Here is a 14,007-nt window from a genome sequence, read left to right on the forward strand (position 1 = left end):
TGGTATTACCAGTGGATTTTTAAAAAATCCATTTCATTAAGTGCTATGCATGCAGTAAAGAAAGAAAAGTTTTTGTTTACTTAAAGCAAAAAAATAAAATTAAAAAATTTAAAAACTCAAACATCTCAATGAGCTCTTTTGCTTTTACAGGCTAGGCAGGAGTTATGAAAAATTATTTTTCACTTCAATATAGAAATAAGAATGTTAACTTCTTTTTTAGCTAAATCTTATATGTTTCTTAGGAAGCCCGTTAGGTTAAACCATTCAGTTGCTACTGCTGGGATTCAAAACAAAGAACAAAACAAAACAAGACAACTTTGAATTCAGTATTTAAAATACTTAAAAATGATATGTTTGTCTAAAATATAATAGAAAATCCTTTTGTTTGCATTTTTTCTTTTTTTTCTCTTTTCTCTTTTTTTTTGTTTTGATTTTTAGACCATATATCCAAGTCATGGATTTCATTGGATACGCAAAACTCCCCTTTGAAAGCACTGCATACGTGAAAAGATTGTTGATAAATATTGATTTAAAAAGTAAGTTAGTAGATAAAACTGAAACTAGTTATAAAAATCATGCTTCATGACTCTCATATTCTCTTTTTTTCCTCCAAAATAGATTCTTACACTATAGTGAGAGAAAAAAAAAAACAAACCACATCCTTCCCTTTTCTGAACTCTTATAAAAGCTACACCTTTTGTAAAATACAATTCCTTTAAATCCCCTGAACACACACACACACACACACACACACACACACACACTCATGTTAGGAGGTCAAGCATTCAAATGGAGATGAAACACCAGCACCTGTCTAGACTGCTAAAGAGAAACATTAGCTTGGTTATTTGTGAGATGTGATATTAAAACATTAGCACAGTAGAATGGCTTGTTTCAAGGAGGCACAACTGTGGTTTGGAGCTATCTGCTTTTTATAATGGGCAAGTCCACGAAAGTTGTTGAAAATGGAAATCAGAATCGTTCAGGAGAGTGGAGTAGCCATATCCAGGGGGTCCTTTCTTTAACTGCTGCGGGAGGGCTGAAAGCACCCCCCCCCCCCCGGGAACATTAGGCTTTCTTTCTCTTTGTTCCTTCAGCAGTTCATCTACTTTCCACCCACCGGAACAGCAAAGCTGTTTCCATAGGCTTAAGGAAAAAAAAATAACAATAAATCGTAGGCTATTAGCAGCTGATGATCAAACAATGTAATCGGTGTGGTGAATAGAGCCCTTCTGAATCGTGACGCAGTACATGAATTTGTGACATTATGGACAGGCCACATCAAACCACTTGTAATTGGAGCGTGTGACGTTTTAGCCTTGCGTCCTAATTTGCACATTGGCAATGGAGGCTTACACAGCCCCCTTCCCTGGTGTCTCCACAGCTGGCATTCAACAGTGCTTCACCCATGGCTAAGCCACCTTTCGTTTGCTCTGATTATTAAAAACATGAAGTCAGGCACATTAAACGTCTCCTGGTTACTATTTCGTAAAATGCACGGTTGAATGAGCTCCAGCTGTACATCAAGGGCAAGGAAGCAATGGCCAGGCCCACATTTCTGAGGTTTGCTTTTATTTTTTCTTTAAATATTATTTTCTTCTTTACATGCAATGCTAAAGGGGGAAAATAAAAAAGAAGAAGGTAAAAATGAAGCATAAACAGGAAGCCCAGGAAAGAGTGGGAGCACGGAGAGGGGGATTGGGCACTTGAGGAAGTGGACCAAGAGGAGCAGGAGTCGGGGAGATGCCTGGTGATTTTATTTGGACGTAAGTGGATCTTGAAATTTTTTTATAGTAAGAGAAACAAAGTTGTGGGAAGGCTCTGTGTTTATCTGGGATTCTGGTGACGTCGCAGCACAGACTCAACATGCGTTATGATGTCATCACACTTCTCACCCAGTTACCTGGCTTCTGCTGACAACTAAGTATGCCTCGTTTGGCTAAAAGCTGCAGTTTAACAAGACTCAAGGTCTCAGGCAAAGGGTCGGAGTGATAAGAATGAAACCATGACTATATACAGAAAGAGTTCAGTTTACAAACAAGTAACTGGTACCAGAGAACTGGAGAAAAGCACCAAAGCATTTCCCAAGCTGATAGATATTAATTGCATAACTCCCTTTTTTCTTATATAACTAAGTATAAAAGACAACATTTCCATAATAACTATAAAAATGAAAGCCAGTCTTTGAAGAACTGAGGAGTCTTCCAGGTCTGAGTGAATTCTAAAAATGCCCTTAAAAGAAAGGACGCATGGTACGCGGCAGCTCTTCTTGGAGGCAAGGTGTGACCCCTGATTCTTAGAGAATCGGATTCAGGTCTGTTCTGTGAGTGGTGAGCTGGCTGAGGGTAGAGCTTCCTACCACCTCGCTGACCGCCGAGGACGTAGTGATGGTGTTATGCTGGATGACCTGCTGCTGAGAGCAAGCGGGGACGGGGCTCGCAGGAGGACTACTCTCCGGACCTAGGAAAAAACACACATACACACACACCAATATAGCTCTTCCTTGGGTGGAAGTGCGGACTACTCAGGAAAATACTGTTAGACATTTACTAGAAATAGAAGAGTTTTCTCACATTTTCTCCTGGGGGTTAATTTTAAAACTTTACACTATAGTCACAAAGCTAAGCCTTCCCACTTTATAGCTACAAGCAAAGCCATGCTTTCTACATCCCCAAAATGACTTGATGTGTTGGAGTCTTGGGATGCCAACTTCCCCGTCTGGTATTTTCACATAGCCGTCCATATATCAAATGTGGAGAAATACTCACATGTGGTGGGAGAATCTGTGTTGCTCAATCTAAAAAATTATTTGAAAATAAATTGAGTCATGAGTCCCCACTCCTCCCACCAACCTCTACTCAACTAACATTTAACCAACCTATGCCAGGTGCAGCAATTGGGGTCTAAAAAGAGGGATCCACTTGGTGGATTTATAAACTGAGACAAGGCCTCTAGTTTTTTGGCCCAGTGAGAAACATGCAGCGCAGCCGAGGGATTGGATGTGACTCACCCAATGCATACTTCCCAGCCCGTGGACTTCTCTGGAAGACTGCTAGCCAGCCCACTGCTAACTAGGCTCCAGCAGGCCATTTTTCTACGGGCTGCAGAATTGGGATTTGGTAGGATTCTACAATGTGAAATGCCAGAGAAAAATCTAGCCAGAAATTATCAGGAGGTGGTGAGTGTGGTGATGGATAGGGGCCGGAAAAGAAGCTTTCGCCCCGGTGGGAGAGTCTGGCTGCCATTGGAGTTCTGTATGCTGTCTGCCTGGGTGTACAATCTACCCTCTACTTTTGCTCTTGCAATAAAATCCAATAAAAAATCAGAGGCAAAAAATTGAACACTAAAGAAAGCAAAAACGTCAACGACTTACTGAGATATCCTTGCGACTCTTTCTGCATGGCTGTTATCGGGCAGTCTTTGTGCGTTAGCAACAACTGCTTCAGCTGCGCAACCTCGTTTTTCAACATGGACACCTCGTTCTGGAAAGAGAGGCGTCAAAGCCACGTTGAGAAGACCAGTGAATACAAACCCAAGGCCGGGGGCACTTTTGACGAGGAAATCGGCAAACGTTTCTGTTAAGTCGGAATGACGCTAAGGATATTATGTAATAGGGTTCACCTGGAAATGTGTCGCTTGCCTTCAGTTTGGCCCCTCCCATTTATCGGGGGCTTTCTTTCTTTTTTTATCTCTTTTAATTTTAACTGGGGGCTTTCTGAAGAGACTAGGTTGTAACTCGAGAGCTGGATCCTATTAAAAGTGCAGAGCACAGCACTCGGGTGGGAGGCTCTGGGACCGGGTTCCTTGGGTGGGAATCTCCGCTCTCTGCTCACTGAGTGGCTCTAGGCGGGTAACATAACCCAGCTGAGCTCCAGCACCATTGTTCACAAGACAGGGGTAAACAAGGTTCTTTGAGTTGTGGGGGTCCAGTGAGGTAATACATAGAACACTCCGAACAATGCCTAGCACATACTAAGCACGCCACAGAAGTTAGTTACGATCATCATCATCTTTACACTGTCTGACAAGCTCAGGTCGGTGTTCAATACGAGAAGCTGAATGTGAGTCAGCGGGAAGAACTGTGGGGCTTCAAAACGAAATGCCCTCACAATAAACTAATCTACCATCCTATTTCCCAAAAGCTCTCTATGGGCTGCAGCTCAAGTACGTCCCCATCCGGTGCCCACTTAGCAGACGGCACGGAAGCATACGGCACAACTGTCGGCCCTCCGCTGGGGGGATGAGGCACGGGCAATGAAGTTTTGGGCCATGATAGAATTAATTTCATAGATTCATGAACTAGTTTGGTTCTTTTCCGTCTAGAGACATTTCCTCCCTGAGTAGCAGGGTGCTGTGGATTGTGTGTGTGCATTTTTCATATTCCCTTGAATAAGTGCCTCAGCTCTCCACCTAATGTAGTAATTCACAAAGACAAGTTCATGGCTTTGTAGAATAATGTACTTGGCACCGTTGTCTACAAATATAAACCTAGAATAGATGGTTGGTTCCAAGGTGCTTCCACTTGATAAAAGTAAACTGTAAACACAGCCCTATCTCAAATAAGCCATTTTAGAGTTGTGCCACATCACACCCTCTCTCTGGCCTGTGCCCACGTGAGACTGACTGCCAGGCATCACACGTGTAGGTGACCTTAAAGAAACATGCACCCAGAAAAGGGTGTTTGAACATGGCTGTCATTAAATTGTATCTACACTTTCAATATGAACTTGGTTTTCCAGGCCTATATTTATCACCTAGAAAAGTAAGTTTGGGATTCTGGAAGTTAATTAAATTTTTTTTTTGAAACTTGTTTTAAACAATAGCTCCCATTTCCACATTCTTTTGCAAAGTACGTTACAAGCAATCAACGGTTGAGTAACATAAATAGCAAAGTAAGAAAAATCTCATCCCCAGAGCTTTTCTCTTTCTCTTCCAAACTTTACCAAATAAAAACCCTGTCAAAGCCAACAGTGACCCTTGTCAATTCCAGGGTCAGTGGGACAAGTTTATTTACAGGATAATTTATTTTAGCCTTAAACTCGAATTCTTTCCTCTCTGATTTTCCCAGCTCCTCCTCTGCTTAAAATAGCATGTGTTAAGAAAGTTACTTTTTGACCATTACATAGAAGGCAACTCCAGGTTAAAGGCAAAACAAACAAACAAAAACAAAACTAAAAAGGAGAAAAAGAAAGCTAGATGTGTAACTAGAGTTTGGCTGCAAAGTAAATGTCACGTTGTTTGCATCTGGTCGACAGAAGTGACACCTTTCCGAAATCCCAACTGGTGGACACCTGCCCCTAAGAAGAAACTCTCAGCTGCAGATGATGCGGACAATAGTGCTTAGAAAAAGCAGTCAAGTCCCAATGTTTAGTGACTCCAGCCACGGTTTTTTTCTGTGACCTAGGAAACAACAAATAAGGAATGTACTTCAAATGAAACAACAGGATTCCCTTGCTTTCTTATGCTTCAGGAAGAAAATAAAAATTCCACTTTGTGGCCACCTTGCAAAGGTTGATTTTGGTCTCCAATTCTTCCCCCACGATGTCCTGGGCAGCCACCTTTACTAGGCAGCGTTCGACTTTCAGGCACAAAGTGTTCTCTGCCCTTTCCTTAAGAAAACACTTTGAATTCCGTTCTTTGGGTTTCTGCAGTTGCAGAGAGCTAACTGCCCACAATACTTGGCACACCCCAAACCATTTTACAATAAACCTTTTGCTTCCATGAGAGGTCACAGTAAAACAGGACCAATCACCACTATGAACAGCTTATGTGGTGTCCTGGCCCATAACCAAAGTCCATACAGAACAGATGACTTGAGTGGCATTTCTGTCTATGGAGAGCAAAGCACTTTATCAATAAATCAATATGTTGTTAAGTATAGGAACTGAGGCCCTAGGAGTAGTGAGGGTCTGTAAAAGCATGGGAACCTGGAAAGTACCATGACAACTGGCCATCATTTAAAGACATGTGTGCTTATGGACATATTTCTTAGCTATGTTATTTAGCTATGTTACTGTTGGAAAATGAATGCCAATTACTATTATCAGCAGAGAAAAACATCCAGTCTGTTGTTTAGCTCATACACACATAACTATGATGCTGGTAAGGACTAAATAAAAGTCTAATGGCCACAGAAGCACAGAAAGTCATTGCACAAAGTTTCCAGCAGAAAAGGAACTCTGAACTGAGAGTCGAGAATAATAGGGTTTGGCTTCCCAAGTTGCCTCACCAACCAAGCATAAAACGAGATGGTTGGACTAGTTCTCTAGCTTCTTCCAGCAAGATAGTTTTTCATTCTATGACTGTTTCTATGTCACCTGCTATTGGCAACATTAATTACCTAATAATCTAATGAAGGACTTGATCTTGATTTTTTTCATTAGTTAACTACTTTTGGTATTCTCAAATATGCTTACATTTTAAGTCTCGTGTTTTCTAAGGGAGCTGGTTCTAGTACCTCCTATGCTTCCAAATCTCATCAGGGCAGACCCCAAAGCAACATTTATAGTTTCATTTCGAGCAAAATTTGGTGTCCACATGTGCGCCCATATTGTTGAGGGTGTGTAGAGCCTTCATCAGACCCCACGATGGAGCCTCTGGGTTAGGAAACGTCAAGAACGGCTGCCCAGAGAACGCGGAGGGAGCCGTGTGGGGCGCACATGCACCATCGCCCCAGAGATTCCACACCGATGGCCTGACTGATGTAGGAAGTGCACAAATAGCGGACCGTATTTTAAATAAAAATCCTTTTCAAGGTAACGTAAGTAGAATCACCTTGAATTCATTTTGGAAGAGAGCAACCAGATAGCAAATACTGCAAAATGCATGCAAGACAGCAAATGTGGCCAGCAGCAATAGGAGGGAAATAAAAACCAGGACTTCTGGAGGCATTTTCTTACTCTGAATTGTCTGACTTTATGAACTGAGGCAAATCACCCATTTCTTTACTCCCCTGTGTAGGTTATAATAGCTTGAGGTCTTCATATAAAAGGACTTTGAGAAAGCAAAGTAGTATTAATCAGCGTTGATTCTTCTGCTGAAAGCAGCCCTTCATTTTTCTAAGCTGGATTGGGCTTGCTACTAACTAAAACAGTTAGCCATTTAAATGGAGACTGTAAGAGGGTAGATGAGATGCAGTTGGCTTAATCTGTTTGTAAACCCCTAAGGTTGCCCTGGGTTGAAGTAGCGCCCTGTATAGAGACATTCAATACTACAATAACACACTTTACATAAGCACTCCAAGGAGTCCCTCGAAGCTGCACTTGCAGTTTTTGGTGTGGGGATGTCATTTTGTTAAGATGATAAACCCAGAATGTTTTTTGATGCAAACAATAGTCTGTGCCAAAAAAAGGGGGGGCTGCAGTATAGCCCCTCCCCTACTTCTTTTTGTAGATTAGCAAGAGGCCAGGTTTGGTTCATTCCAAAACAAAGGACTTTGAATTTGTCAAGCAACAGTTCCCATCTGGCCTATTCTCTTGCCAAGTCCCAAACCTGGGCTCATGTGTCTAAAATTTCAGCAGCGACTTAGGCCATGTGTCTTTGTACTAAAAAAGAAAAGCAATTATTTCTGTGGGTGACCAGATGATTTCCATATCATCTATGGAACACAAACAATCCAGTCACTGAGCCCCACATCAGTAGTTGATGAATTTAGAGCTGGCCTGCAGTACTTCGTCAGAGAAAAGAATGTGGATTTCTTTAGTTTAAGAACTTTCTAGCATGAAAGGTCACAGAGCAAGAGGGTTAGGTCAAGAGAAGACTTGCTTGGGTCCTAATCCTGCTACGTGCTGGTTGTGTGACTTTTGGAAAGTCTCCCCAAGTCCCCTGAACCTTAATTTTTCCTTATATAAAATGTCAGATTGGGTGGTTTCTACTCTGTGCCCCCATTCCTATACCTGCCCTGGCCTCGTGGGTAGAGATGTGTTATGAGACAAGGAAATGAAGTCTGGGAGTTTGACTTTGTTTTCTTAGGTCTGATTTTTCCAATCTGAAACTCCGCAACCTAACTAAAAGCTTCTCTGCTGGAAAACAACTCAAAAGTGGCAGCTGGCCATCCAGACCTTGGATATTCCATTTGGCTGGAGTTTGTTTGCTTAGCACCTTCCATTTCTGTTTACTTAAAATTTGGCTCAGTGAGCCAGCATCAAGAGAGACACCTTTTTCTTCTGACAAAGGTCCAGTGAGAGGGAAAGGGTCACTCAGAGGTAGCAGAATCCCTACCCTGTCCAGCATCATGGGGTGGGATGCGGAGCGCTCACCACTACAGAAAACACGCGACGGTGGGGCTTCTGTCCCTCTGAAGCAAAGCACAGGTTGGAGAACACCGATGTAGTCTTTTGGTGACGGTCCCTTGCTCAGACCCTGCTTTAACAACCAGAAATATCCGCGTCTGTCGAATGGCTCTAATACGACTCCCCCAGCCCAGGGGCTATAATTCTAGCATTTCTTTTTGCTAGTCATTCTGACCCTAAAGAAATGTAAACATTCATAGATTAGACCCTGACTGGGGTGGCTCAGTTGGTTGGGCATCGTCCTGCAAAGTTGCCAGTTCAGTTCCCAGTCAGGGCTCATGCCTGGGTTGTGGGTTTGGTCCCCAGTTCGGTCAGGCAGCATACAAGAAGCAATAACAACAAAAAACCCCCCACAGATTAGGGTCTCTTATCTGTTTTGTAAAAGCAATAATACACATGCATATTGCCCAGCCATGGGCACATGTGAGCTCATGGTCAACCAGCATCTTTACTTTCCAGGCTCGCTGCTGTGACCCCTCCATGTTTTCATGCTTCAGGGCCACAGTCAATATGCCGGAGTCGTTCTACAAGGACTCGTTTTAGTTGAAACTGATTTAAACAGTGGTTGGCATCGGATGCATGCCAGCTGGCTCCTGCATCTAAGGAAGTGGTTTTCAACCAGGGATGATTTTGCCCCCACAGAGGACATTTGGCAATATCTGGACTTTTCGGTTGTCGCAATGGGGGGTGGAGTAGAGGGTGCTCCTGATATCTAGTGGGTAGAGATCAAGGATACTGGTAAATATATGCAACGAACAGGCTACAACAAAGAAGTATGGAGCCCAACAGTCAACAGTGCTAAGACTGAGAAAACCTGCACATTCTCACGGTCCACCTGCAGACCTCAGACTGAGTAGCAACTTCAAGGGATTCCCACCCACCCCTCAGCGCAGAACCACTGCTCTAATATCTGCTAGGTCCACATGCACCAGAACTTTTATGTACTTAATGTGTTTGTTCAAATTAACTCATTTTGTAATGATTTAGCCTCATCCTTACCAATAGGATTTGTGAAATTGAAGGTTTGATGCTCTAATGATATTTTGCAATACACATAAAAATAAAAATGAGTACCATGAATATTAAAAGTGTTTATCCACGTTCTACCTAAAAGCTCCTCAAACACTACTGTGCCTGCCAGATTCTAGAATCGCAGGCTTTCACGTTGGAGTGACTTTCGAGGTGGTTAAGTCCAGCCCTCCCACTGCGGCTTGCCTCCCTTCAAACACATTCTTGCCAAGTGGTCAGACAGCCAGTTCTTGGGACACTCCAGAGATGGGGAACTCATTCACTTATTCAAGAGACACTGAGTGCATAAACTCACCATGCTGACTACACTAGAAATCGGGGGGTAGGTGGTGGGAAGAGAAGGTAATGAGACACAGCCTGCACCCTCAAGTAGCACAAAAGTTAGTGGGAGGAATTCTTATCTTACTTCCCTCGTACCTACTATATATGTTTCTCAGTTTCTTTCTCATGCTTATTACAAAAAGAATAATAAATTTAGGGGGGAAAGTGAACTTCCATAAATTATGATGTTCAGACCACGAATCACCAAAACTTTCTTTGTATATTTTCAATTTGTACACAGGATGCCCCAAGGTCATTTCCATTAATTGAAACTGAACATGCAAAGGATTGGGGGGTTTGGCCCCCTCACCGGTCCTTTCTAGGGATGACAGAGAATCAGGCGGAGGGGACCTGCGAACAACTGAGACACAGCCAGTCCCTTTTGGGGCAGTCTTTCTCCCCTCAGTCCTCTTTAGCCACTCGCTCTGCTCCTAGGAGCACTGGGCTGTAATGCATGGCTCTGCCCCCGGACTGCTTATCGCGTATGGATTCAGCACTTTCTCTCCCTGCTGGTGAACAGTGTACGCCCTTCGTGCTAGAACAAATGCCCTGAACTGCATCGCTTCCCCAGCGTGAAGTCTGCTGCAGAAGCCCCGGGTCCTGGAGTCTTCTCCCCTTCTCTCAAAAACACTCCTCAAAGTGGCCTTTTAAAAATGTCCCCAGTGGAGCTGCCCGTGTCAAAGCACAAGCCATGCAAGATTCAAATCTCAAGTTTGAAAATGCCACAGAAACATGCCTTTTCCTAGCAGGGGTGCCCAACCTTTCGGCGTCTCTGGGTCACACTGGAAGAAGAGTTGTCTTAGGCCACACATGAAATACACAGACACTAACGATACTGAGGAGCAAAAAAAAAAAAAAGGTTCTAAGTAAATTTACAATTTTATGTTGGGCTGCATTCACAGCCATCCTGGGCCGTCTGTGGCCTGTGGACCACAGGTTGGACACCCCTGTGTACAGAACAAAGTAATAAACATGAACTTTCCTTCATTAAACACAAATATACACAATCTCGTGTAGGCTGAAGCAACCCCCTCACACGGTGAATTTAAAGAGCTGCCTTTTGGTTGAAAACTTATGCTCCAGGCACTGGGCAAACTGCTCTACATCATTAGTTCATTTGCTCCTCCCAGCACTCCATGGGGTTATTATCCCACTTTATGGATGAGGCAACTGAGAGCCGGAGAGGGGAAACACAGCAAGTAATTGCAGACCCAGAGAGTGACCCTCCGAAGCCTGCACTCCCAGCCCCGCAACTTATCCGGGCAGGTTCTCCCTCCCCGGAGCTTTGCAGGCTGATTGATCTAAAACTGAGCGGCGTATTGTGTCTCATAGGGCGCCCCAGAGTGCATAGCGCTGGAGGAGCGAGCCTGGCTGAATTGCCCCTTAGGTTAACGAGCCCCGCAGGGACAGGAAATGCCAGCTGGACACAGGGCCTTTGAGTCCCGAGGAAAAAGACAGGGGCCTGCACCTGAAGCTGCATGTTTGTCTGGGTGAGTTCCTCAGCTTTCTTTTCCAGTGACATCACCCAGACCTTCCTCTTCTGTCTGCAGCGGGTGGCGGCTGCCCGGTTCCGTTCCAGAAATTTCCGCCTCCTCTCATCTGGATCCTCATCCACCACCCTTCGCCGGCGCCCCCCGGTGGGTTGGGGCGGCTGTATCGTCTGGGTGGGCTGCATCTGCTGCGTCGCTGGTGAAACCTGCCGGCCATGAGAAGGAGGGTGACAGGGTGGGGAAGGAACATGTCGGGGAAGGGAAGAAACCCAAGCCCTCGTTGAAATGCAACGCCCAGCAGAGCCGATTGCTTTAGTAAAGCATCTCAAACCTGTTTTCTAAGAATGAGGTAAGCGATGACATCACGTGAGCTCATGAAAAAAAAAAAGCATCCTCTGAGCTACATTGCATGATATTTTGGCAAGATATAGGAATGACTTGTGGAAAGGGAGTCAAATTGATTTTTCCCTATGGGCATTGGCTGAATCCTAGCAGAGAAAACATTTTTTTCTCCTCCTTCAGATGTTAAAACATTTCATTTACGGTGCACATTAAAGTTTAAAGCGCCAGTGTATGGCTGCAAGTGGGCACTGAGGGGTCAGGGGCATTGTCACCGTGTTGATGAGTCTGCCATTGGCTGAAGACTGTCTAGGCAGGTTATGAGCATCCGTCCTTTGAGTGGTGTTAAAACTAGAACACACCTCTAGGATGTTGTCGCCGACGTGACCCCCTTTAAAGAACCCGGTGAAGCCCCGAACGCAGTTGAAACCTTGTTTTCACTAGTTCAGGGCTTGCCCAAGGTGGAGGCAGTTAGAGGAGGCCTTTCCAGGTGACGGGGGAGCAGGGTATAAAAGGAGGCATTCGGCGCCGGAAGCAGCATGGAGCCCTGTCGCACTCCTTGCGGTGTGATGGGAGGGCTGCTGCGCTTCCCCGTTGACTTACAGTGTAAGGAGATCCTAGGAGGGGCAAACCGCGATATTACAAAATTTTACTAGCTTGCAGATTCCTGTAAGATCTGCCTGGGGTGCGGCAACACCTAAGGCTTGAGAGACCCCTACACATATAGCTTCGTCTCCCTCCATGCGGCAGACCCACCGCACCTCTTGATGTGTCTCACGTTAAGACAGTTTAAGAATGGCATTTTCAATGTGATCTTGTTCAAATTTTAAGACCAACCTGGGCTTTTTTTTTTTTTTTTTTGTATAGGGTAAAAAAGCAACTGTTTGTGCAGCTAATTATAATAGTAATGAACTAATTGCATATACAATTGGCTGCTTACTTGAAATAGAGAGCAATTGGCTAACTGATAATTAGTTAATGAATGGTTTTATTTTCAAAGAACTGTTACACATGTCTGTGAATTAACTTGTACAGCAAGGCAAGCAAAACTTGATGTTATCCTTCTCCTTAAAAAATGAGTACACATGTAAATCTACTTGCCTATCTTTGACCTTGTAGTTTTCTTTCTCCCTTCCAAATACAAGTCTCACCATGGCATTTGACTAAAAGCGTATTTTGAATAGCATTTTATTGCTACACTCTTGCTAAACTTATATTGCATTCCCTGGGTTTAGAATTAACCACGGCCAACATGTAATGAAAACTGTGCTGAGGGCTTTATAGACATTTGCTTACTAAATGCTCCTAAAACTCTGTGAGCTTAGTCTATTACCCCATTTTGCAGATGGAAAGACTGAGGCTTAGGGAGCTTCATCTGACCACACAGGAGGAAGTACGATGGGAAATGAATGAAAGTTTCCTCACTCCGAAGCCTGTACTGTTATTTACTACATAGAACTCTTATGGATTATTTATCCAGCAAATAAGCTTATCGGCTGAAGAGCTTATCTACTCAGAGTTACTTGTGGATGGCCCATTTTGTGGATGGCTGCCCAGGTTTGGTGTGTATTAGGGAAGGGGGCTCCAGAGGTCCCCAAGCTGTCTGCTATGCGGTCCGGAGGCTGACGATGAGTAAGTGTATTTGGCGGTCCCAAGCTTCGGACGCCATTCTGACCCAGCTGGTTGGGAGCTGGCAGTGTGGAATGGGTGGAGGGGGACTACTAGAGGTCATCCTGCTTGGAGATCCAAAGTGTCTAGGGCTGGCCCTGCTCCTAAACATGCCCTTCATCCACTTCCTAAAACTCACTCCAGTGCACGGACCCGCCTCTCTTCTTGGGCAGGGTGACATAACGTCTGCCTGGCCCCCAACCCTCTTTCTGTTGAGTCTAAATGCTGGCTTTCTTTCTAGCCGCTCCTGGTGACTCCCCACCTCTGGGATTTGGCCTTTCTCTTGAACTGATGATCTACAGAGCTTGGCTCTCCGTCTGCTCCCTCCAACGCGTTTCACATTGGGTGGGATGAGTCACCTCTCCTCACCATTTACACAGCACCTTATGCCCTGACATCCATTACCGAGCCTCTTTGTCTGCCGGGAATTGTTACTCTTTAGACTTTAAACATTCAATGTTCCTTAGAATGTTGCCCTTTGTATGTAACTTCCATTTTGCAGGAGACAAAGTTGAGTCTCCATGATGTTATGAAGCACCGTGGCTAGAATCAGTTAGCATTAACCTATTTTTCTCATGCTTTACTCCCATCTTTCTTCACATGCTTAAATTCTTCCTACTCTTCATATTAATAATACTTTTTTAGGGTTAACTTTGTAACACGCTGCAAAAATAGATTTTGGAAGTCTTGAAGTTTACATTTGTCTCTAAAGCCTAGACCTTAAATTTACCTCATTACTTGTAGAAACTATGATCAGGCAGGATCTTATGGGCAACTGTTAAGTCCTGGGAAATGAACAGAGCTCCCCAGAGTATCAGATAGAACACCTGGGCTGGTCAGACAAGAGTCCTGCCAATGACCCTCCCAGC

General features: G+C 44.1%; 1 protein-coding gene across 3 annotated transcripts in view; it reads right to left on the minus strand.

The window, feature by feature from the left end:
* Positions 1–1,581: 1,581 nt before the first annotated feature.
* The window catches only part of CREB5 (cAMP responsive element binding protein 5), a 374,435-nt gene continuing 362,009 nt past the window's right edge, over positions 1,582–14,007 (minus strand). For all 3 annotated transcript variants that reach the window (XM_053927053.1, XM_024562990.3, XM_024562992.2), the window contains 3 exons: positions 11,110–11,337; positions 3,374–3,482; positions 1,582–2,460 (listed from right to left, as the gene is read on the minus strand). In XM_053927053.1, the coding sequence (XP_053783028.1) occupies positions 2,297–2,460; positions 3,374–3,482; positions 11,110–11,337 (501 nt within the window). In that variant the 3' untranslated portion in view covers positions 1,582–2,296. The remainder of the gene's footprint in view (positions 2,461–3,373; positions 3,483–11,109; positions 11,338–14,007) is intronic.

The sequence above is a fragment of the Desmodus rotundus genome, chromosome 6, assembly GCF_022682495.2.
Source record: "Desmodus rotundus isolate HL8 chromosome 6, HLdesRot8A.1, whole genome shotgun sequence".
Lineage (NCBI taxonomy): Eukaryota > Metazoa > Chordata > Mammalia > Chiroptera > Phyllostomidae > Desmodus > Desmodus rotundus.